The following is a 22494-nucleotide window of genomic DNA, read 5'->3' on the forward strand; positions in this document are numbered from 1 at the left end:
ATTCCGATTGAATGCTCAGAGTAAATGATGCATGGGGGTCATGTAACTAATACCATGTCAGAGGGGCTTCATAGTGACAGGCACGGGCTGCAGGAGGCCGCTGTGCAATAACGTGCCCCTTATACGCACCCCCTTATGTCTCTCTAACAATCCACCAGTAACTCTGAGCCATGAAACTCATCAGCACCGTCCCTTACATGTAATCTAACAGTAGGAAGCTGCTTTTTAGGTGACAGTAGGCCCCTTACCTACTGGACCCCTGTGCTACTGGGGTTTCCTACATATGGCATTAGGCAGAATGCCATATTTTAATCCTTTACCGCATTGTAATAGCATTTCACATTTAGCCGGTTATTCCTGTAAATGTCTCTACTATTACGGCACAGTGATGGTAATATACAGCCAACATCCCAATGCAATGGCCAAGATCAGAGATAACTCTGGTCTTGGACGTATAACCAATGCCAGCCCAACGGCACCCTCATGACGCGATCACAGGGTGACGGTGCGTTACCATGGCAGACAGTGGAATATTACATGGAGGAGATATAGGAAGAATAGAGGAGAGAAAGAGAAACAGTAGAAGAAAATAAAATACTCAACAGGAGCTGAACACAGAGCGGACTTACTTTACACCAACTACAACCCTCAATGGAGTGTCGGCTCAGCAGCTCCTTATATAATCTGAGTGATGTCATAATGTGCGGGGGCGGAGCCAACATTCACAACATTCCGTGACATCTTAAGCAGCAGCAAATATTATTTAAAGGGACAGGACCAGGCCGAGCAGCCAATCCAATTCTATATAGAGGAAATGTTCTCCACCTCGGCTCCCGAAACCTTGTAGATGAGGAGACAATGACATTATTTCTATACAATGTAATTGTGGGGTTATATATACTTATTATAACACAGATATATCCCCGACAATCCCTCATATATCCCAATAATACAGAAGCCATAAATAACATAGCACTGGATTGTATGTACAAGGGAGGGGGGATGATGTGTGGATGATGGGTGGATGATGGATGATATATGGATGATGGGTGGATGGACTGATAATGGATGGACTGGTGGTGGATATATGGCCGGTATATAGGACAGTACATTATAAATAATACTACTATATAATACTTCAGTCATTTATGGACACGCTGCTATTCGCTGGATGAAGTGCGGGGACATTATATTATTTCCCATATAAATATGTATCCACTAGAGAAGTCTGGACGTGTCATTGTGTCGGGGGCGTCTTGGATTTCTCAATCGGAGCTGCGTCTTCTCAGCTCCTCCCATAATATGACATAAATTCACCTGATATAAGATATATAACTAAAGCCATAACTGTCTATATAAAAATAGCTGACGGCACCAGACAGGGACAAGTCCCCCGAGGAGACAGTTATAGGGACTGGGATCACAGTATTGGTTCCATTCATTTCCAGATGTTTCTCTGTGATCATCTGTAGCTCCATAGTGTCAGTGGCGTAACTACCACAGTAGCAGCAGTAGCAGCTGCTACGGGGCCCGGGGCATGGGGGGGCCCGTGTCGCCTTGATAGTCAGGCACATTACATTATGTGCCAGGCATGGAGGCACGGGCCCCCTAATGCCTACTAGTAGCATCCCGTCCCTAACGTTACACTAGGCATCCGGGGGGGGGCCCCGGTGACAGCCGTGGGGGGGGGGGGTCCGGGGGCCCGGTGATATTCACTGTGCACTCCACTGATAGTCCGACTCCTCCTCCACACACAGTGGAATAGGACGGCGATACGTGGTAGGAGGAGCGCTAAGGCAGGGGAGAGGACAGGGGGCGGAGCTAAACGAATGGCGCGAGACATCGGGCGGAGGACAGTACAGTCAGGAGCCAGGACTGCCGGAGTACTTGCATCCCATATGATGGGCGGAGGACTCAGGACTGCCGGAGAACTAGCATCCCATAGGACGGGCGGAGGACAATCAGAGGACGGCCGGAGGACGTGCAGACTGCAGAGGACAGGTACATAAAATAAAAAAGTTCATGGGAGAAGGGAAAAGTTTTTAGGTAGAAAAATCTGCCTCATAATTCCTTCCGGAATTTTGAGGCATATTTTGAACACTTCCCACGTTTTTCGTTGCGTTTTTTTGTGACGTTTTTCGGCCATCGGGCCGTGGACAGAAAAACGCAGCAAAAAATGCATGGGAGGCGTCGGCGTCTTTTTCCCGCGAGCAGTAAAACTGGCTCGCGGGAAAAAGAAGCGACATGCCCTATCTTCGGGCGTTAACACCTCTGACCTCCCATTGACTTCAATGGGAGGCAGAGAAAGCGTATTTCGCGGTGTTTTATGTCCGGCGGCGCTCAATGGCCGCGGGCAAAAATCGGCGTGCAGGCAGAGGAAAATCTGCCTCAAACTTCCAAACGGAATTTTGAGGCAGATATTCTTCCTGCAAAAAACTCAGTGTGAACATAGCCTAACGCTTCTTTTACCCGCAGGCGTTTTTTACTGCTCGCAGGAAAAATTTCATGGTTTTCAATGGGAGGCACTTTCCCCCTAACACCTATACTGAAGCCTTAAGGTCCTGTTCACACAGATTTTTTTGCAGACAGAAAAATCAGCCTAAAAATTCCTTCTGTAATTTTGAGTCAGATTTTCACATGCCTGCACGCCGTTTGCCGTATTTTTTGCTGCGTTTTTTGGAGGCGGACATTGAGCGCCGCAGGCAAATTTCTCTGCCTCTTATTGTCAATGGGAGGTCAGAGACGTAAACGCACGGAGATAGGGGCAAGTCGCTTGTTCCCGTGAGCGGTTTTAGCTCGCTCGCTGGAAAAGACACATCCGTTTCCGTCTGTTTTTTTACACGTTTTTCCGCGTCAAAAAGCATGCTGAAAAACTCAGTGAATTCCCCCTCAGGGTATGTGCACACACACTAATTACGGACGTAATACGGCCTTTTTTGCCCCGAATTACGTCCGAAAAAAGCGCCTCAATAGCGTTGACAAACATCTGCCCATTGAAAGCAATGGGCAGACGTTTGTCTGTTCACACGAGGCGTATATTTACGCGCCACTGTCAAATGACGGCGCGTAAATAGACGCCCGCGTAGAAGAAGTGACCTGTCACTTCTTTGGCCGTAATTGGAGCCGTTATTCATTGACTCCAATGAATAGAAGCCAATTACGCCCGTAATGGACGCGGCGTTCAAGCGCCTGCACATGCCGTTACGGCTGAAATTACGGGGATGTTTCTTCCTGAAAACATCCCCGTAATTTCAGCCGTTACGGACGCTGTCGTGTGAACATACCCTAACACATATACTGATGCCTGCCTGGCCCTGCCCTCTGCCAAGTTATATAACTTCAAACTTCACACACATTACATTAAAGAAAGGGGTCCTCTGAGCATTTTATATTGATGGCCCATCCTTAGGATAGACCATCAATATCAGATCAGTGGGGGTCCGTGATTGATGGGACCATAGCGGTCGTCTGACTTTTCCCAGTTAACAAGCACAACACCACACACACACGGGGCGACTGTGCCTGGGATCGCATTCAAGTGAACGGGACTGAGCTGCAATCCCAGGTGCAGCTGCTACCGATGTGTACGGCGCTGTGCCTGGTAAACACTGAAGAGGCCAAGGCGACGAGTTCTACGGCCCCTCCAAAAAAGCTGATCGGCGGGTGTTCTGGGAGTTGGACCCCCGCCGATCTAATATTGATAACCTATCATAAAGATAGACCATCAATAAGAAATGTCCAGAGGACCCCTTTAACACCCTAATGACATGCCACGTAAATGTACGTAGCAGCCATCATGGGGAAGTATGGAACGAGCTGAGCGCACCCATACTCAGCAGATCTCAGCTGTATATTGCAGCCCAGTGTCGCAGTGTAGCTATAGAGGTCGCAGTAGTCACAATTGCGACCTGGCCCTGAAGGCAGTGGACCCGTAGAACTGATAAGTGTTCATTGTCGGGAAGGCGGGAGTTGTGGCGCCGTTGGTTACCGGGAGGGGGGGGCCCCAGTCAAAAGTTTGCTATGGGGCCCAGTCTTCCCTAGTTACGCCCCTGCATAGTGTCCACCATTCACTACACAGACAAGTATAAAGATGTCTCTGTATATAATGGGGAATATGAGCAGTCCCTGCCTCTCCATGACAGCAGTCTAACAGAAATAGTTGTGTCCATAGCAACCAATCACAGCTCAGCTTTAATTCTGTAACCTGCACTGGGAACATGAGACGTGGACTCCGATTGGTCGCTCATGTGCTCATTTACTTTTTGTTCTTACTGGTTTTTAACAACTTTATTAATCATTCTTCTTTTCAAACAACTGACAATTCCGAAATATAACACAGAATCCCAGCACCTTATGTATCATCATCCCAGAATGTGCCGGAAAAAGGGGAGACCTCCAGGACTGCCAAAAGAGCTGCCAAGTCTCCGGGTGCCATGTTCTGTCTGCAGATAATCACATCTCCGGTTCATGAAGTTCTTCTCCCCTGTGCAGCGCCCCAGACAACGTCCTGATGGTGGCGCAGACGTCACAAGTTTGTCTACGGCGCTGTCCGGGAGTGAATGTACACGCCATCAGTGCCGATTTTGGAGAGACAATGCCATTAACTTGGCCACAAAAAACTTGCAGTTTATGCAAATTTTATCTTGCAGTATTTTTTTTTAAGAGTCTGAAATGTTTATTTCTATACTGTAAACAAGTGCCAGATTATCAGAATTTCTGGATTATTAGATGCCCTATTAAAGGAATTTTCCCATATTAAGATAAATACATGACTAGTATATACACCGTTACATTATTTTAATATTACATTATTACGACCGGAGGTCTCAGATTATCGATTATTGGATGAGAACAGCAAAGTATACTGTAGAAATTAAAAACTAAACTCAGAAAATCTGCAGGAAGACGACCGAAGATAAAACGTTATCACTTAGGCTAGGGCTTCACAACAACATGACGTAGTACGTGAACTGCGGTGCAATTGGTCCCTAAGGGAACAAAAAAAAGTTACAAGGGACTATCACAAATTTTTAATGTAGTAATTGGTTCACCAGTTTTCAGCCCCCGCCCTTGTGAGATTTCAGATTACGTATTATGCCAATTTCTGGACTATTGGATTACAGATTAAGGGGGAGTTCACACTGAGTTATTTGACCCGGAAACTGTGCCGCAACACACGCAAAAAAGCCTCCTATTGACTTAAATGGGAGGCGAATGCTTTTTTTTTCCCGCGAGTGGAAAAACTGGCTCGTGGGTTTGAGGGACAGGCCCTATCTTCGTGCGTTTACACCTCTGACCTCCCATGGACATCAATGGGAGGCAGAGAAAGCGTATTTTGCAGCATTTTATGCCCACAGTGCTCAATGGCCGTGGGCGAAAAACACCACGAAAATCGGCGTACAGGCAGAGGAAAATCTGCCTCAAAACTCCAAACGGAATTTTGAGGCAGATTTTCCTCCTGCAAAAAAACTGTGTGACCCCAGCCTAAAAGGAATCCTACTGTATTAGTAAATAATAGGACAGCGCATGATCTTTACTTTTAACTCCTTCCCGCCATAGCAATTTTTCAATTTCATTTTTTCCTCCCCACATTACAAAAACCATAACTTTTATTTTTCCGTCGATATAGCTGTACATAGGCTTGTTTTCTGCGGAACGAGTTGTAGATTCTCAGGGCACTATTTTTTGTGCCATATAATGTACTGGGAAAAAGTGATCCCATATTTGGGGTTTTTTGTTTTATGGCATTTACTGTGCAGTAAAAACGGCAGTTTAACCTTATTCTGCGGGTCAATACAATTACGGTGATACCAAAATTTCTTTTTTTTTTTGTTTTACTACTTTTACAAGGAAAATAAGGATTGCTAAAAATAAAATTTTGTTTTGTCACCAGATTATAAGAGCCAGATTATTATTTTTTTTCTATTGGTTCCATTTTAAAAAAAAGGTATGAGACTTTATGATCACTTTTTACTTCATTTTTTGTGGGAGATGAAGTGACCAAAAAAAAACAGCGATTGTCGGTGTCATTTGTTTTTCTTAGGTCATTCACTGCAAGGGTTAAATAATGTTATATTGTAATAATTCGGACGCAGCAATACCAGTTACGCTCCTTTTGTTTTTCTACATTGTGTTGGGGGAAAAATTTAATATGTAGCGCTCGAAAATGTCCTGGTAGACGCTGCGCTGAATTGATATAACACACTGGACCAACACTGCTGCTCAGTGTCCAAAGTCCTGTTTTCAGATGAAAGTAAATTTTACATTTCATTTGGAGATCTCGGTCCCAGAGTCTGGAGGAAGAGGGGAGAGGCGTCAGTCCAAGTGTCTTGTGGTCCAGTGTGAAGTTTCCACAGTCAGTGATGGTTTGGGGGCCGTGTCATCTGCTGGTGTTGGTCACTGTGTTATATCAAGTCCAGAGTCAGCGCAGCGTCTACCAGGACATTTCCCAGCACTTCATGCTTCCCTCTGCTGACAAGCTTTATGGAGATGCGGATTTCATTTTCCAGCAGGACTTGGCACCTGCCCACACTGCCAAAAGTACCAATACCTGGTGTTATAACCACAGTATCACTGCGCCTGATTGGCCAGCAAACTAGTCTGACCTAAACCCCATAGAGAACCTACCGGGTATTGTCAAGAGGAAGATGAGACACCAGACACAACAATGCCGACAAGCTGAAGATCACTATCAAAGCAACCTGGGCTTCCATAACAGCTCAGCAGTGCCACAGGCTGATCGCCCCCATGCCACGCCGCATTGATAACACCTCAGCAGTGCCACTGGCTGATCGCCTCCATGCCACGCCACATTAATACCACCTCAGCAGTGCCACCGGCTGATCGCCTCCATGCCACGCCGCATTGATAACACCTCAGCAGTGCCACAGGCTGATCGCCTCCATGCCACGCCGCATTAATACCACCTCAGCAGTGCCACAGGCTGATCACCTCCATGCCATGCCGCATTAATACCACCTCAGCAGTGCCACAGGCTGATCACCTCCATGCCACGCCGCATTGATAACACCTCAGCAGTGCCACAGTCTGATCACCTCCATGCCACGCCGCATTGATAACACCTCAGCAGTGCCACATGCTGATCGCCTCCATGCCACGCCGCATTGATAACACCTCAGCAGTGCCACCGGCTGATCGCCTCCATGCAACGCCGCATTGATAACACCTCAGCAGTGCCACAGGCTGATCGCCCCCATGCCACATTGATAACACCTCAGCAGTGCCACAGGCTGATCGCCCCCATGCCATGCCGCATTGATAACACCTCAGCAGTGCACAGGCTGATCGCCTCCATGCCACGCCGCATTGATAACACCTCAGCAGTGCCACCGGCTGATCGCCTCCATGCCTCGCCGCATTAATACCACCTCAGCAGTGCCACATGCTGATCGCCTCCATGCCACGCCGCATTAATACCACCTCAGCAGTGCCACAGTGTGATCGCCTCCATGCCACACCGCATTAATACCACCTCAGCAGTGCCACAGGCTGATCGCCTCCATGCCACGCCGCATTGATAACAGCTCAGCAGTGCCACAGGCTGATCGCCTCCATGCCACGCCGCATTAATACCACCTCAGCAGTGCCACAGTGTGATCGCCTCCATGCCACACCGCATTAATACCACTTCAGCAGTGCCACAGGCTGATCGCCTCCATGCCACGCCGCATTGATAACAGCTCAGCAGTGCCACAGGCTGATCGCCTCCATGCCACGCCGCATTAATACCACCTCAGCAGTGCCACAGGCTGATCGCCTCCATGCCACGCCGCATTAATACCACCTCAGCAGTGCCACAGGCTGATCGCCTCCATGCCACGCCGCATTGATGCAGAAATTCATGCAAAAGGAGCCCCGACCAACTATTGAGTGCTTATACTGGACATAGTTCTCAGTAGGCCAACATTTTGGTATGAAGTTATTTTTCAAATTGGGATTATATAATATTCTAATTTTCTGACAGACTAAATTTTGGGTTTTCATGAACTGTTCCCATAATCATCAACATTAAAAGAAAAAACAATGCTGGGAATAGATCCCTCTGTGTGTAATGAATCTATAGAATATATGGAGTTTCAATTTTTGAATTGAATTACTGAAATAAATTAACTTTTTGATGATATTCTAATTCTTTATAAAGGGCACAGTGAGGAGCTCATCAGTCATTCAGCATACCATGAGAATATTATAACAGATATTTTTATTTTATTTTTTTATTTCACAAAAAACAAAATACAACAACTAATGCTATTTAACTTATTTTAGTCCCCCTAGAGGACTTGAACCACCGATCATTGAATCACTTGCATGATATACTGCAATACTAATGTATTGCAGTAATTCATGATCCGGACAGTCTCGCTCGCACGCATCTCGCTCTCGTGCGCTTTTTTTTAGTTCAAACTTCCTTGGATGATTCATTTCTTATATATCTTCATAGTGGCCAGAGCTGGGCTGGGCTTTTATTTGCTTTTTTTGCAAAATTCCCTGCATATACAAAGACTTAACTAGTGAACCGGAGGTTTAAGCTGGCTGCCCAAAATATCAGGCAGCTGAATGTAGGGTGCCTGGCAGTCGGACTGATGGGGACCCTAGAGAGAAGGCTGTAGTAGTTTTCATTTCTGTGTTTTCAAAGAGAGGCACAGTCTGTATTGGCCCCGGTAGTAGTGAACGATCATATGATCGCCAGGAAGTCAGTAAGATTTGTTCCGGAACAATATGGTATGCTTTCAGGAGTCACTGCAGTTATCCCCAATGTTACACTTGTGTGAGAGATTTATCAAATTCATGAGTCCGTGAATATGGTGAACACGGCAAAATACATTCAGCGCAACTCGCTAGGTCTGAGCTGACCGGTCATCTTTACCGCGAGTCCTTATTAATATTGGCCAACCAAATTTTAAATAATGTGGTATGACCTTTGGCGTCCGGTGAATCCTTCAGACATGCACAAGCTATTTAGGACCAAATTACATCTATGGATCAGACCTATGACCAAACGGCAGAAGTAAAACAGACCAAGACAGCAGTAGCTTAAAATGTTTAATTTATAAAAACAGAACTTAAAAATATTACAATTAGCTAAAAACGCACTGCAATCCAAGACAGCATGCTAAATAAAAGACATGAGCTCCGTCAGCAGAGGGGACTGTTACTGTTCATATGTAGAGTGGTGCAGGCCCCCTGCTGGTGAGCTGGAGTAATGCCGATTGTGCTCAGCAGAAAAAGAGTTTTCTTTATACCTTATATCAAATGCCCTGAAGGAAAAAGGAAGGGAAATGACTTTATCATGATACTACTATACATCATAATGGAACGTGAGAAGAACACCTGCGTCAATAACCTAATTTAAAAAGGGTTCTCCCAATCCTTAAATTCTTGTCAATCAGATGTTGGGATTCATAGGCGGTCACTATTGAATTGAAGCTTCTAAATCCACCCAATGATGAAATTACACCCCCCCCCATAGTTCCACCCAATTCTATCAAGTTGGGGGTGCACAAGTGCAGCCAGCTATCCGGCAGAAGATGGGGACTGTGGCATGCTCATTCTCGCTATTGGTGAGGGTCAAACCCCATTTGATCACTTTTTGACTTAAAGCAAACAACAAATGTCTGAAAAAGAATGATAATATATCGAATAAAGAACGAGACAGAAATAAGACCAGGGTGTCTATAGAAACAAAACAGTGGTTTTGTGGCTTTTAAATCTACTATCTTCTATTCCAGACAAATATACATGGTAACCGTGATCTCAAATCCTATAACGTATAATACCGCTGTGTAGTTAAGAGGTAAAAGTGACATTTTCGGAGCTGTGTTGTACCGCCTCTATAAACAACCATTAATCTTACACGCTCTCGCAGGGAACGTGCCAGTGGTGCTCTAAACAACCATTAATAATCGACTTATTGCCAAACAGAATATTGTAAAGCCATCCATAGCAGAAAGGCCTGCAGAAGAAACCTGAGGAGTATGAGCGGTTGTATAAGTAAGTGCACCCTGTAGACAGCAATACAGGACCGCAACGTGTAAAGCAGCGCAGAAGGCGCAGCAAAGTAGCCGTGACTGCACATATGGCCATGGATAGGACCGTGCAGCCAATACTAGCCTGTAAGTCAGTGGATATGTACACCGTCTATTCACAGTGATCCTCAGACATCACAAAATAAAACCCAAGCACTAAATCGCATGATCCTCAGGATTCCGTAGTCCCCGCTGCTGATGCGGTCTGGACTAGACGTCCCTGAACAGTGGTGTGGTTTTCTGCAGTCTCTGCACCAGGACGGCATTCTGCAGCCGAGCTTCCTGAATGGTGACCGTCTCATCCAAAAGGTCCCGCAACGGGAAGGAGGTCGCCAGCGTGAAGGGGATCTTCTCTGATTTACAAGGGATGCGCTCTACAAAATTCCTGATATCGCTTATCCTGAAGAAAGAATGGAGAGGTATGTACAAGAAATCAGTAACTCACATGTCATATGATTATAAAAGGACACTTATTACTGAAACTACAAGTTACAATATTGGGCGTTAGTTTCCTTGTAAACCTTGCTTTATGTCCACACATGCTCGGAGTGAAGATATTTAAAAGCCCAACAAGTAATATGGAGGGCAAGTTTCAAAAATTGCTACTTTGTTTTGTTTTATATATAAATCATGTAGTTAACGTGGTAAACATTATATATATATATATATATATATATATATATATATATATATATCTATCTATCTAGGCCCCCTGCTGGACAGATCTAGTACTGCTACAGCCAGATGCCACACTGGTCCCCAGCTGTGTGGATTGCCATAGATCCCCTGCGGTATGACTTATGCATTGGCTGCAATAAGACCTCCACGTGGGCAATACTGCAGATCTATCCTAACCCCCTGAACACTGATATTATAGCAAATGTGCAGTGTTTGGTATCTATCTGCAGGTGACAAAGCAGCGACAAAGTTCTATGCCTTATACATGGAGAATCCCTTCGATCACGGCTGACTGCCAAAAGTTATTTTAAAGGCGTTTTCCCACGAGGGATATTTTTGACATATATACAGGATATGTCATAACTGTCAGATAGTTGCGGGTCCCAGAGGTAGGACCCACATCTATCTCTAGAATGGGGCCACCTAAACACGTTCTAACTTTGTGCTCTGGCTGATTTCGGACCACGAAGGTGAAAACCGCGTAGCTTAGTTCCATAAGTCCCATACAACTGAATGGTAGTTACGAAAAAGCATAGCTGAGCTGTTTCCGTAACTCCCGACCATGTAATCAGGAAGTGGCCGGGAGTCAGCCGGAGCACAGATTGGTAGAACGGGGCTTAAGGGGCCCTATTCTAGAGAAAGGTGCGGGTTCCAGAGGTGGGACCCACATCCATCTTAAATTTATGACCTATCCTGTGGATAGGTCAAATGTCCCTCGTGGGGAAAACCCCTTTAAGTCCAGATTCACTCGAACTAGCACAAACTCTGACTTAAAAATCTGCTGTTTTTCACATCAGAGTTGTACCAGTTTTTTACAGATCCCCATAGACTTGAGTCTATCAAGGGATCCGTGAAAACTGAAGAATAGGACACGTTCTATTTATCAATGGACCCTTCACAGGGTCCGTTGAAACAACGACCGTGTAAATGGCCCCATTGAAATACACTAATCCGTGTGACGGCCGTATTCTCCATTCGTGTGAATAAGCTCTAAAGGGGTTTACCCACAACGGACATTTATCACCAATCCAGTCAAGGTCTACAGTGCCGATGGAAACCGCTGAGGGCTGAACTGGGCTGTTTCCATTGGGTCCATAGACATTGAATGGAGCAGCAGCGCACCTGGGTGACCGCTGCTCCATTCAAACCCTCCTCCCTATGATCGTCCAGTGATTAGGAATGACTGTCGGGATCCCTGTTCTACTGATCGGTGGGGGGTCCTAGTGGTGTTCACACAATTATCACCTATCGTGTGGATAAGGGATGAATCTGCTTAGTGGGAAAACCGGTTTAATAAGGCATGAACCCTTTCATTGCCAAGGACGTATGTAATAGGTTATGACTTTAAACGACTGCGGAATATAAGGTATAGCACTTAGATGGTTTCATATTAAAGCCCAGAATCTTAGCTTTCAAAACGGCACCACAATCCAGGGACAATATTGGCGGTGCTACGCTCGTTGGAAATCAGGTAGCGGGATAAAAGTTTTACTTCGCAGTTTTGTGTAAGGGAGGGGGAATCTGCAAGTGAGGGCCGGAAGAAAGATCACAGCCCGTTACTGTCATCTCCTCCCGGTCCAGCATGAATGCTTTGTATGTAGTGTTTTCTATATTTTACTAGACTTTAACGTAACATCTGGCCGCTGTGTTTTTGACCCAAAAGAAAAAGCAGTAGAAAAATGGGAAAAACGCAAACCGCTGTGGGTCTGATGGACTCATTAACACCTTATTCACACGAAGGTGTCAGTTTTGCGTGCTTAAAAAAACAGAGCGTTTTTCTTGCGTTGCAGTTCCGTGTGACATCCGTGTACGCATTTTTTTTACGCACGTACGTCATCCATATGTCACACGTTTCGTACGTCAGCAAAATAAACAGAAGGCGGTGGCTTTTTCTCATCATTTCTTCAGCAACTGTTGCGTGAATCACGCACAGCACATGTATGACGTCCGTGTGCTGTCCATTTTTTTCACGCACCCATTGACTTCAATGGATGCGTGATGCACAAAAAACACACAACAGGACATGCAGTGAGTTTCACGCAGAAGACACATGAAAAACACTGAATGGCCCCATTGAATTGCATAGGTTCGTGACATTCGTTGTGTTAACGCGCGTAACACGGACGTGAAATACACTTGTGTGAATAAGGCCTAAGGCTAGGAACACGTAGCATAAACACTGCAGATTTTCCGCAACAGATTTCATTACAGTAGCAGAGTAGGAGCGATTTAAAATCTCATCCCCACAACGAGGGGGAAAAAAATAAAATTAAAAAAAAACTAGTCCAGAAGAAGAAAAAAAAAAGTTTGATGCCGCAGCACGCCAATTTATGCTGTGGAATCGCTGATCTGTTGAAGGGTTTCTCGATAGAATTCATTTGAGTGGTAAAACCTGCAACAAAGTCCTATGTACTGCGACTTATCCCGTGGAAACGCTGCGATTCAGCCACAAAAATCGCAAATGAAAACAAAATAAATTTGTATTTAATTTGAATCTAATAAATAAAGCTCATACTTACCCCCCTGCAGTAGTACTAGCAAGGCGATCCTCTTCTGAGCGCAGCCATTCATCCTGGCATGACGTTCCATCCCATGTGACTGCTGCAACAGTCACATGGACTATAGCATCACAGGAGGCTGGGCTATGCTCAGAAGATAGAGAGAGAGTTAAGTCGCCATGACTATGGGTGTGTACGTTTATTCATTTTTTTTTTTACTGCTGCAGGATTTCCGCAGCTAACATGGGGCCTGAAAAACCGCAACACAATTTGGCGTGGCTTTTCGGATGGAATTCCTAGCGGCAACCAGGGTGTATACGCTGTGTAGTTTTACGCACTGACACCGCTATATGCAGGTCCTAGAGGTGGGACGCGCACCTATCTCTATAGGACCCAGTCCTATCTTCTGCCGTTGGGCTCCAGCCACTGATGAGGTGGTCAGGTTTTTCCTAGAAACAGCCAAGCACATTTTGCTGCGCTGTTTCCTAAACTCTTGTAGGAGTGAGTGGAAATTAAGTGAATAGGTGCGGGTCCCAGAGCTTGGGGTATGCAATAAATAAGTATATACCAAGTCTCCACCTGGATGTGGCCACCTTGTCACGTGAAACGGCGGTTAGGAGGAACCACTTTCTCCCGACATGTGAAGGTCCTACCTCTGGAACACAGCCAAAGTTAGAGCTTTACTTTAAATGTAATATTAATTAAATTGCATGTACACATCTTCAGGGTGAGGTCTTGTATTAAAAATTCCCTTTAGTATGCAACACCGCCTATTCATGGGCAGTTGATGTTACACACACACACACACACACACACACACACACACACACACACACACGTAATAAAACGGCATTTCTGCATTACCTGTGTGTAGTGTTACATTTCTGAACGATCCTCTTGCCATCAGCGAGCCAGATCTTGACGTTGGTCAGAGACTCCCCAGCCTTCAGCTCAACACTCGGGAGACTTTGTTCACCTCCATCCTCCAAACCATTTGCTTTGGTAATGACTTTTGGGGTTGCACTGAGAGAAGAAAAGTAAAGACCTCAGAATAGATTCACTTTCTTTCCAGACTTCTCTATGATATCACTTTATGCACCGATCAGACAATTAAATATTGATTGACCAGCTGATCTAATACAGTGACACGACTGCGCCAATTACAGTAGTGTCAGGAGTTATAACAGGTTAATAGGGCTTCCCCAGTCCATGTTTGCCTAGATGTACATAACATAGGATAAAGTCAACCCTACAGTAAAGTAATACGTTTTTAAAGGATTTAAAAATAAAAAAAAAATGACCAGAAAATTAAAAACCACAAACTTGCGAACAAACTTCCAAATACAAAACATTACGGCCGGAGATAAATTGTGGTCATGTGACCGTGCAAGAAACCATGGATGCGGTTAAATCATTAGAAGTACATCTGCCCATGTCCTAAACACACATATGACCTCCTTAAAGAGGCTCTGTCACCACATTATAAGTGGCCTATATTGTACATGATGTGATCGGCGCTGTAATGTAGATTACAGCAGTGTTTTTTATTTAGAAAAACGATTATTTTTGACGGAGTTATGACTCATTTTAGATTTATGCTAATGAGTTTCTTAATGGACAACTGGGCGTGTTTTACTTTTTGACCAAGCTGGCGTTGTGGAGAGAAGTGTATGACGCTGACCAATCAGTGACCAATCAGCGTCATACACTTCTCTCCATTCATTTACACTGCAGATAGCGATATATCTATATCGCTATGTGCAGCCACAAACACACTATAACGTTACTGCAGTGTCCTGACAATGAATATTCATTACCTCCAGCCAGGACATCATGTCTATTCAGAATCCTGTCACTTCTGTAGCGTCTGATATTTACGATGTAACCTGTCATTTAAAACGAGATTACGCTTGCCTTGCTGTAAATATCAGAGACGCTACAGAAGTGTCAGGATTGTGACTAGACATGACGTCCTGGCTGGAGGTAATGTATATTCATTGTCAGGACACTGCAGTAACGTGTGTGTGTGTGTGTGTGTGTGTCTGCACATAGCGATATAGCTATGTGCTGTGTAAATGAATGGGGAGAAGTGTATGACGCGGATTGGTCACTGATTGGTCAGTGTCATAGACTTCTCTCCATAATGCCCACTAGGTCAAAAAGTAAAACACGCCCAGTTGTCCATTAAGCAACTCATTAGAATAAAGCTAAAAGCGTTCATAACGCCGTCAAAAATGATCGTTTTTCTAAAAAAAAACACTGATGTAATCTACATTACAGCGCCGATCACATCATGTACATGATAGGCCACTTATAATGTGGTGACAGAGCCTCTTTAAAGAGGTTGTTCCAAGATCATATGTTCTATCCTAGCCACAGAATAGGTGATAACACGCTGATCGGCGAAGGTCCGACCGTGGCACCTCCACCGATCATGAGAATGGAGGTCCCATTTCTTCGAATGAATGGAGCGGCAGGTCGAGCATGCGCCCAGCTGCTCCATTCTCTATGGCACTTCAGGAAATAGTCGAGCACTGTACTCCATCACTGACAGTCCCAGTTAGTGGATAAAACAGCAGTGCATATGCTCAAACTGCAGCTTCATTGATTCGGAGGAACGGGACCCCCAATCTCATGAGTGGTCGGTCCCCCACCGAGCGGCAGTTTATCACCTATGTAGTGGTTAGAGGATAATATTTACGCTTGTGACAACCCCTTTAATGTCTAACCACCATGGATGATAAAGTCACAGCAGTCATGTGCACTATGAACGATCCCCATAGACAGAAGTACACAGGGCCTTGTACAATCCTCACCTTCCCAGGCGGTGACCCTCTCCGGAGAACGGGTCCACATGCTTCTTTCTTATAAAGTAATGTTCACTTTTTCTGTCTTCAACATTAACTGACAATTCTTTCTTTGCGAAGGTCTTGTGCAACTCTGGTGGGAGCTCCCTGATAAAAGAAGAATATAAGACATCAATTCACCTTGTGTGACACCAAGGTAACAAACCAAAGACATAAAATGTGTATAGCATATTACATAATCCATGGAGCCCAATGTAACGATATATGTACAGCAGTGTATGGACGATGTGATCTCATGTCACCACAAATCAATAACCCACTGTTCAAGATCTCTCCTGCCTTCTCTTCTTACTGCGGAGTTTCTCCGAAAATGTTCCAAAACTCATACTAGAACTTTGTTTTCTAATAATTTTCCTGATTGGTTATTTTTGCTCAGTCTTCTGCTTCTGGCCTGAAGAAATCAAACCTAATACTGCAGTTGTGTGCTGGAAACAAGTGCCAGATTATCAAACTATCCTTTATCGGATGCCGGATCAAGAAAGTCACTGTATATGGATTAGGCTTTATTTACATACGCCCGGAGGAGCCGGTTAGGCGTTACGCGGCACGACTGGACACCACTACGCAAGGTCTGATCTCTGAGCACTGTATTAGGCTGCACTTACCCTTTCCTCATGGAGTCCATAAATTGACGATTTGCAGCATCTGTATAGTCCCTGAGCTGGCCGTCATTGATTGTAAACCCATTCTTCCACATCTTGATGATAACCTCTGCCTGAAAAGAGAAAAACCACCAAGTTAAGTAAACAAATACCCCAGTAGGCCATGTTCACACTTTCAGGATTCTGTCGAGATTTAGGCATGGATTCGGAGTCTAAACACTGACCGAAACCACGAACATTCTGCCAGCAATACATGTGAATGGGGTATATTATATATTTTACAATCTACAAAAGGCTCGTCATTGACACGGATTAGCTATATTGATTTACAATAGGGCTATAATTTATGTGCGGACCTAATGGGCAATCCACAGTAATACGTTTTGAAGACGTGTATTTTTTAAAGAAACAGTCACCATTCCAGGTAATGCTCTGTGCAAGAAAAAGCGAGAAAAATCCCAGTATACATTACGGCTAATAAGCAGCAGACATATCCCCACAATGACCTAGAGATGCACGATGCATAGAAACTTCGATACTGTTTTCGATACTCTGCATCCCCAAACTGTTCGATACCATTATTTCATATATTTCGATACTTGGTTGTGCGGCCGCCCAGCTCAGTATAGTAACACATGAATGTATGAGAGCGGGGCTGCGGATGTGTGATACAGTCATTGCCCCGCTCCTGAGTCCTGATAACAAGTGCGCGGGGTCAGGATGATGCGGCTGGCGCTGCACTAATGAGCGGCGGCACTGAAACAGAACATGGCGGGCGCACCGCAAAACACCCCATGTTCTGTCCTCAGTGCCTGAACCGCCGCTCATTAGTGCAGCGCCGGCCGCATCACCTCATGCTGACCGCGCACGCACTTCCTGTCAGGAGCGGGGCAATGGCTGTATTACACAGCCGCAGTCCCGCTGGCGGAGATCAGAGAAACCTCTAATCTCCGCCGTTATTCCCGTGAATGCTGCGATCCCAGCGGACTGCAGTATTCAGGGGAAAATGCGAAGGGGGGATGCCCCTTGGATCGCGTCACAGGGAATTCCTGTGACGCGATTGAGGGACATACCATATATGGGCAGACAGCCCAGGGTCCATTGAAGGACCCCTGGGCTGTCCTACCATATTTCCTGTTAGGACATACCTAAGTACGCCCTAACAACTGCCTGTGTGCTATCAGTATCAGCTAATGTACTGTAATATAGATATATACCGGTACATTACTATCAGTATATAGATATATGCCAGTACATTAAAGTTTAAAAAATAAAGTAAAAACAAAGTAATGTTAAATAAAAATATTTTAATGTTTATTGTAAAAAATGTGTGTATAAGTCTCAATACATAAAATACACATATTCAGTATTGGCGCGGCCGTAATAACCTGCACAACAATTTTCTCATCATTTATGATGTGTACGCTGTAAAAAAAATAAAATAAAAACGGCTTTCTATCACTTATTGTGGGGCTCGAGGTGCGATGATGAATTTACCCTCCATGTGCCTCAGATTAATAGTAATTAACCCCATCATGTACCTTACATATTAACCCATTATGACTGAGACACATGATAGGGTTAATTACTATTAATGGGAGGCACGTGGAGGTTAAATTCATCATCACACCTCGCGCCTCACATCAGAAAATTGAACTTTTTTTTATATTTTTATTTTTTTATTATTGTTGACAAAGTATCGAATTGGTATTGAAATCGCAATACTAAACGAAGTATCGGTATCGAAGTCCAAATTCTGGTATCGTGACATCCCTACAATGACATAACATACCTCATCTTCGGGTGAAGCGTTAATGACGCCTGCGTCTCCTGCTTCTTCAAACAAGCTGTTCACAAAGGAGTCGCACCGTTTCCTCTCGTTGCTCCTCCCCCTCATCCTGAAAACTCTGGAACAATACAAATAAAACAGAACCGTGATTTAGACGGATAGCACAATAAACGCAGCATGTTCGCAGTTGTCAACCATCAGAGCAGAATAAAACGTGCGCCCTAATCCGGGCTGTGGTGGTCACCAAGGAATGACAATTCTTATTTAAAAATGAATTTTTTTTTATGGATGCCAAAAACACGGCAGCTGTAGAAAATAGAACCGCTGTCCTCCTATACTGCGCGGTATACTTTATTTTACTGGATGCCTCCGATTGTCAACGACAGTATGCCATGCAGAAAAAACAAAACAAAAAAACGGGGTATGCCAACACATAAATCCCAAAAGGAGCCTCTTTTGGTACATATCGATCAATGGGGTCCTATTGATACATTTGGGGTACGATACGTCAAACCTACACTGCAATCTTACCCACTGCCAGGAAATCTCCTTCCGCAATAGTGAATTACGGCTAGTAGTCATCATCCAATCATTGTCAGGTTATTATATAAGTGGCATCCATTTATAAGAGCATTCAGGAGAATGACATGAATCATGCCATAACATTGTCACGATTGTATGACGGCCAGAACGAGTCACCGAATATCACTGCATCACATAAGTGAAACTCTATGAAGGAACTCCCCGTACCGGTCTTGAGGCTTCATGGCGTCAGTTTTGTCGGCTTCTCTCATCTTTGCAACGCTTCATCCTTCTGCACATGAGAAAAATTGGAATAATAAGTTAGACCATGTTCACACAGCGCTCACACGCTTATTCCCAATACACCATGTCCTAATCCATTACTGTGGAAAGCAGGAGAAAATGGGGAGAAAGCGGAGGCTGAAAAGTTTATTGATGTGCACAATAATGTAAAAGTGAATACCCAACTAAAAAAATAGATTTTATTTTCCTGCAGACTGTCTCCCCGTGTCGCACAGGTTCTAGGTTCTAGCAATTCAGGCAGCAGGAGAAACATATAATATATACAATATCACACAGACAAAACGTAGATCCCCCACCAGTCGCACCTCGATCCTAATATTGGCCATAAATGGATATTCCTGGAAACCCTGTCGTTTGTCTTGCTCGGTTCACCATGGAGCGCTGTGATCTAGGATGGATTTAGGCTGCATTCACACTAACAAGTTTCCCATCCGTGTACAACTGACTGCACACAAGTCAATGGGGCTATTCACACACATCCGTTCTGGTGTCCATAGTGAGAAGTTCACAGCGTGTCCTATTCTAGGCCATTTTTACAGACTTGCCAGTTGGGGCTTATTCACACAAGCGCGCACAAATTGCGATTGCAAAAAACAGACCATTTTTCCTGCATATGACTGTCGGTGTGTCATTTTTTCTCTCCTCTGTAAGCCCTTCCCGGTTTAACCTTTTCCCTGCATTTCTTTAGCAAGCGATCCAGACGGTACATGGATGTGTGCGGTCTGTTTGTATCACGCACCCATAGACCATAACTGGAGATTCTGAGCTGCAAAACGGATTTGTGCAAATAAGGCCTTAGGCCAAATGCACATGACGCATATTGGGTGCGAATTTGCCGCAGCGTAATACAGTACCAGCAAAGTAAGTGAGAATTCAAGAAATCTCATTGACACGTTACAGGTTTTTTTTTCGCATGTGAAAAAACCTGCGGTGCGTATTTTAAAATCCGCCGTATGACCTTTATCTTGCGTTTCCCCTTGTGAATTGGGTCTGTCTAGCTTTAAATAAGCCTATCAAAATCAGCAGCATAAAAACACCTATGTCAGCATCAAATTGTAAAAACCGCACCTAAAAACTTAAAAAAAACGCACTATTAGGTGATTTTACTTGCGGAATTACCTGCGGATTTTCTGAACCAAATTCCACAACCTGTGCATTTAGCCTTAAAGCCTATGGGTGCGTGAAAAAAACAAAAACGGGCAGCATGCAAACTCCCGTCTGCCGGCTATTTTTCACCGATTAGTTGCGAAAGAAACGAAGGGGGAAAAAAAAAATAAACAAAATGAAACCAGGAATAGCTGGCAGAGGAGAAACACTGGTCACACGCAGAAACCACATTGACGACTGCGCTATGGATTCCGTCGAAAAAACGGAAACCTGTCGGAACGGTGACAAATGGAAACCATTAGCAATTTTTCCATCACCAATGATATCAATGGTGATGGAAAACGGAAGCTATGGTTTCCGTTTGACTTTCCGTTGCGTGGTTCCAAAACGGATTCCTCCGACAGAAGCCCTGAACGTAAGGCGAACGCTGATGTGAAGCGGCTCTTGGGTTTGCACTGTGCGGCTTCGTTTCCGATCGGCTTTCCTCGTAGTGGTGTACGTGCTCAATAGAAAGTCTATGAGTCCATACACCGCTCGCTCAGCTTTCCGAGGACAGACGATCAGAAACGAAGCGGCACATCATTCACCCGAGCGTTTCTGCTGCTTTGTTTTAGCGATCGGTCTCCGTGCTCAAACCCCCACCAATCAACTCTTCTGACATGTCAACATTTTTTTTTTAAAGTCTAGTTACCCTTTCAAAATATTGCACTACAATTGTACATTTCTCAGCTACAAATCTCAACTACCTGTCACTGCCACCAAGCGGCAATCTTAACCCAGCTCCTTCTCAGGTCATGAGTCATCGCTAGAGCCGGAGATAAGTAGCTGTATCCAATAACCCCACCACTGATCTCCACTACTTATGCACACAATTGAAAACAATATTTTTTGTATCAGTGTGATCCGTGCAACTTTGTAATTCCATTTTATTAAAAAAAATATTTAACTTTTTTGAGATACAGCTGCTTTGTATCCTGTATACAGAGCAGCTGTATCTATCGCTGAAACCTGTATCAGTCAGCTCAGCGGGACTGACTGATTCTGTGACAGCGGGTCCTGTGCGTGTCCGACACACAGGATCCACCTGTTATTGATCACATCTAATTATGAACGTGGATGTGATCGATTAGAGCTCGATGCTGCGTGTATCCCGCTGACGCTGAACCAGTCAGTGCGGCGGGTCTTTAACCAGTCAGTGCCGCTGACCTGACAGATTGATGTCTCCGTGCACTATACAGCTGCTCTGTATACAGAATACAAAGCAGCTGTATCTCAAAGTAAAAATAATTGGAAATAAAACATAATTACAAAGTTGCACCAATCACACCAATACACAATTTTATTTAAAAAAATTAATATATATATATATGCAGGTACTGGGAAAGTTAGAGCTTCCCGATGGCTGTGTAAACGACATGACAATTATATACAAGTGACAGACGGCAAGAAAATGCGGAATTACAGGACATGAGTCACTAAGATTACATGAGGATCCAGTGACATCTATATATACAAAGACTGGAGAACCGGGCATATGGCATGTACACTGTCCTAGATAACACTGCCTGAATGTACCCATAATTATACAGATTGCCAGCCTGGTATATAAACTGCAGGTAATACTCACGGCAGCGGGCCTGGCAGTTGTACAGAATGAGATACAATATGCTCCAGGTCAGTCCTGCCTGTGGGCACATTCCCCCTTTCTATGCTTCACCTTTGATTAAAGGGGTTCTCCGGGACTTCATTGATGGTATATTGTGGATTGGCAGCGACCCCAGAGGTCAGATCCCGACTGATCAAACATTAAAGGCCTATGCAGAGGATAAGCCATCAATGTTACAGTCCCAGAGAAACAGACACTTTTTTTTTTTTTTTTTTAATAAATGTACATTACAAACAGCAGACAAAACTCTACATGACTTGGATCCCGCGGACTGACAGGATCAGCAAACAATATCTGGTCTATGAGGAGAGAGTCCAACTGTCCCCCACTACCACCTTTTGGGGAAACAGGCTGAATTTCAAAACGACATTGTTTTTTCGGAGATAAGCGGCATCAGACGTGTTTGGAAGTCACTA

General features: G+C 44.5%; 1 protein-coding gene across 1 annotated transcript in view; it reads right to left on the minus strand.

Moving 5' to 3' along the window:
* LOC142760401 (uncharacterized) overlaps positions 1-22494 on the minus strand; it is a 77851-nt gene that overhangs the window by 50775 nt on the left and 4582 nt on the right. Inside the window, exons 2-6 of the mRNA XM_075863588.1 lie at positions 19231-19294; positions 18484-18598; positions 16695-16804; positions 16039-16176; positions 14087-14245 (exon numbers count right to left, since the gene is read on the minus strand). Of these exons, the coding sequence (XP_075719703.1) occupies positions 14087-14245; positions 16039-16176; positions 16695-16804; positions 18484-18598; positions 19231-19274 (566 nt within the window). The 5' untranslated portion in view covers positions 19275-19294. The remainder of the gene's footprint in view (positions 1-14086; positions 14246-16038; positions 16177-16694; positions 16805-18483; positions 18599-19230; positions 19295-22494) is intronic.

The sequence above is a fragment of the Rhinoderma darwinii genome, chromosome 4, assembly GCF_050947455.1.
Source record: "Rhinoderma darwinii isolate aRhiDar2 chromosome 4, aRhiDar2.hap1, whole genome shotgun sequence".
Taxonomy (NCBI): Eukaryota; Metazoa; Chordata; class Amphibia; order Anura; family Rhinodermatidae; genus Rhinoderma; species Rhinoderma darwinii.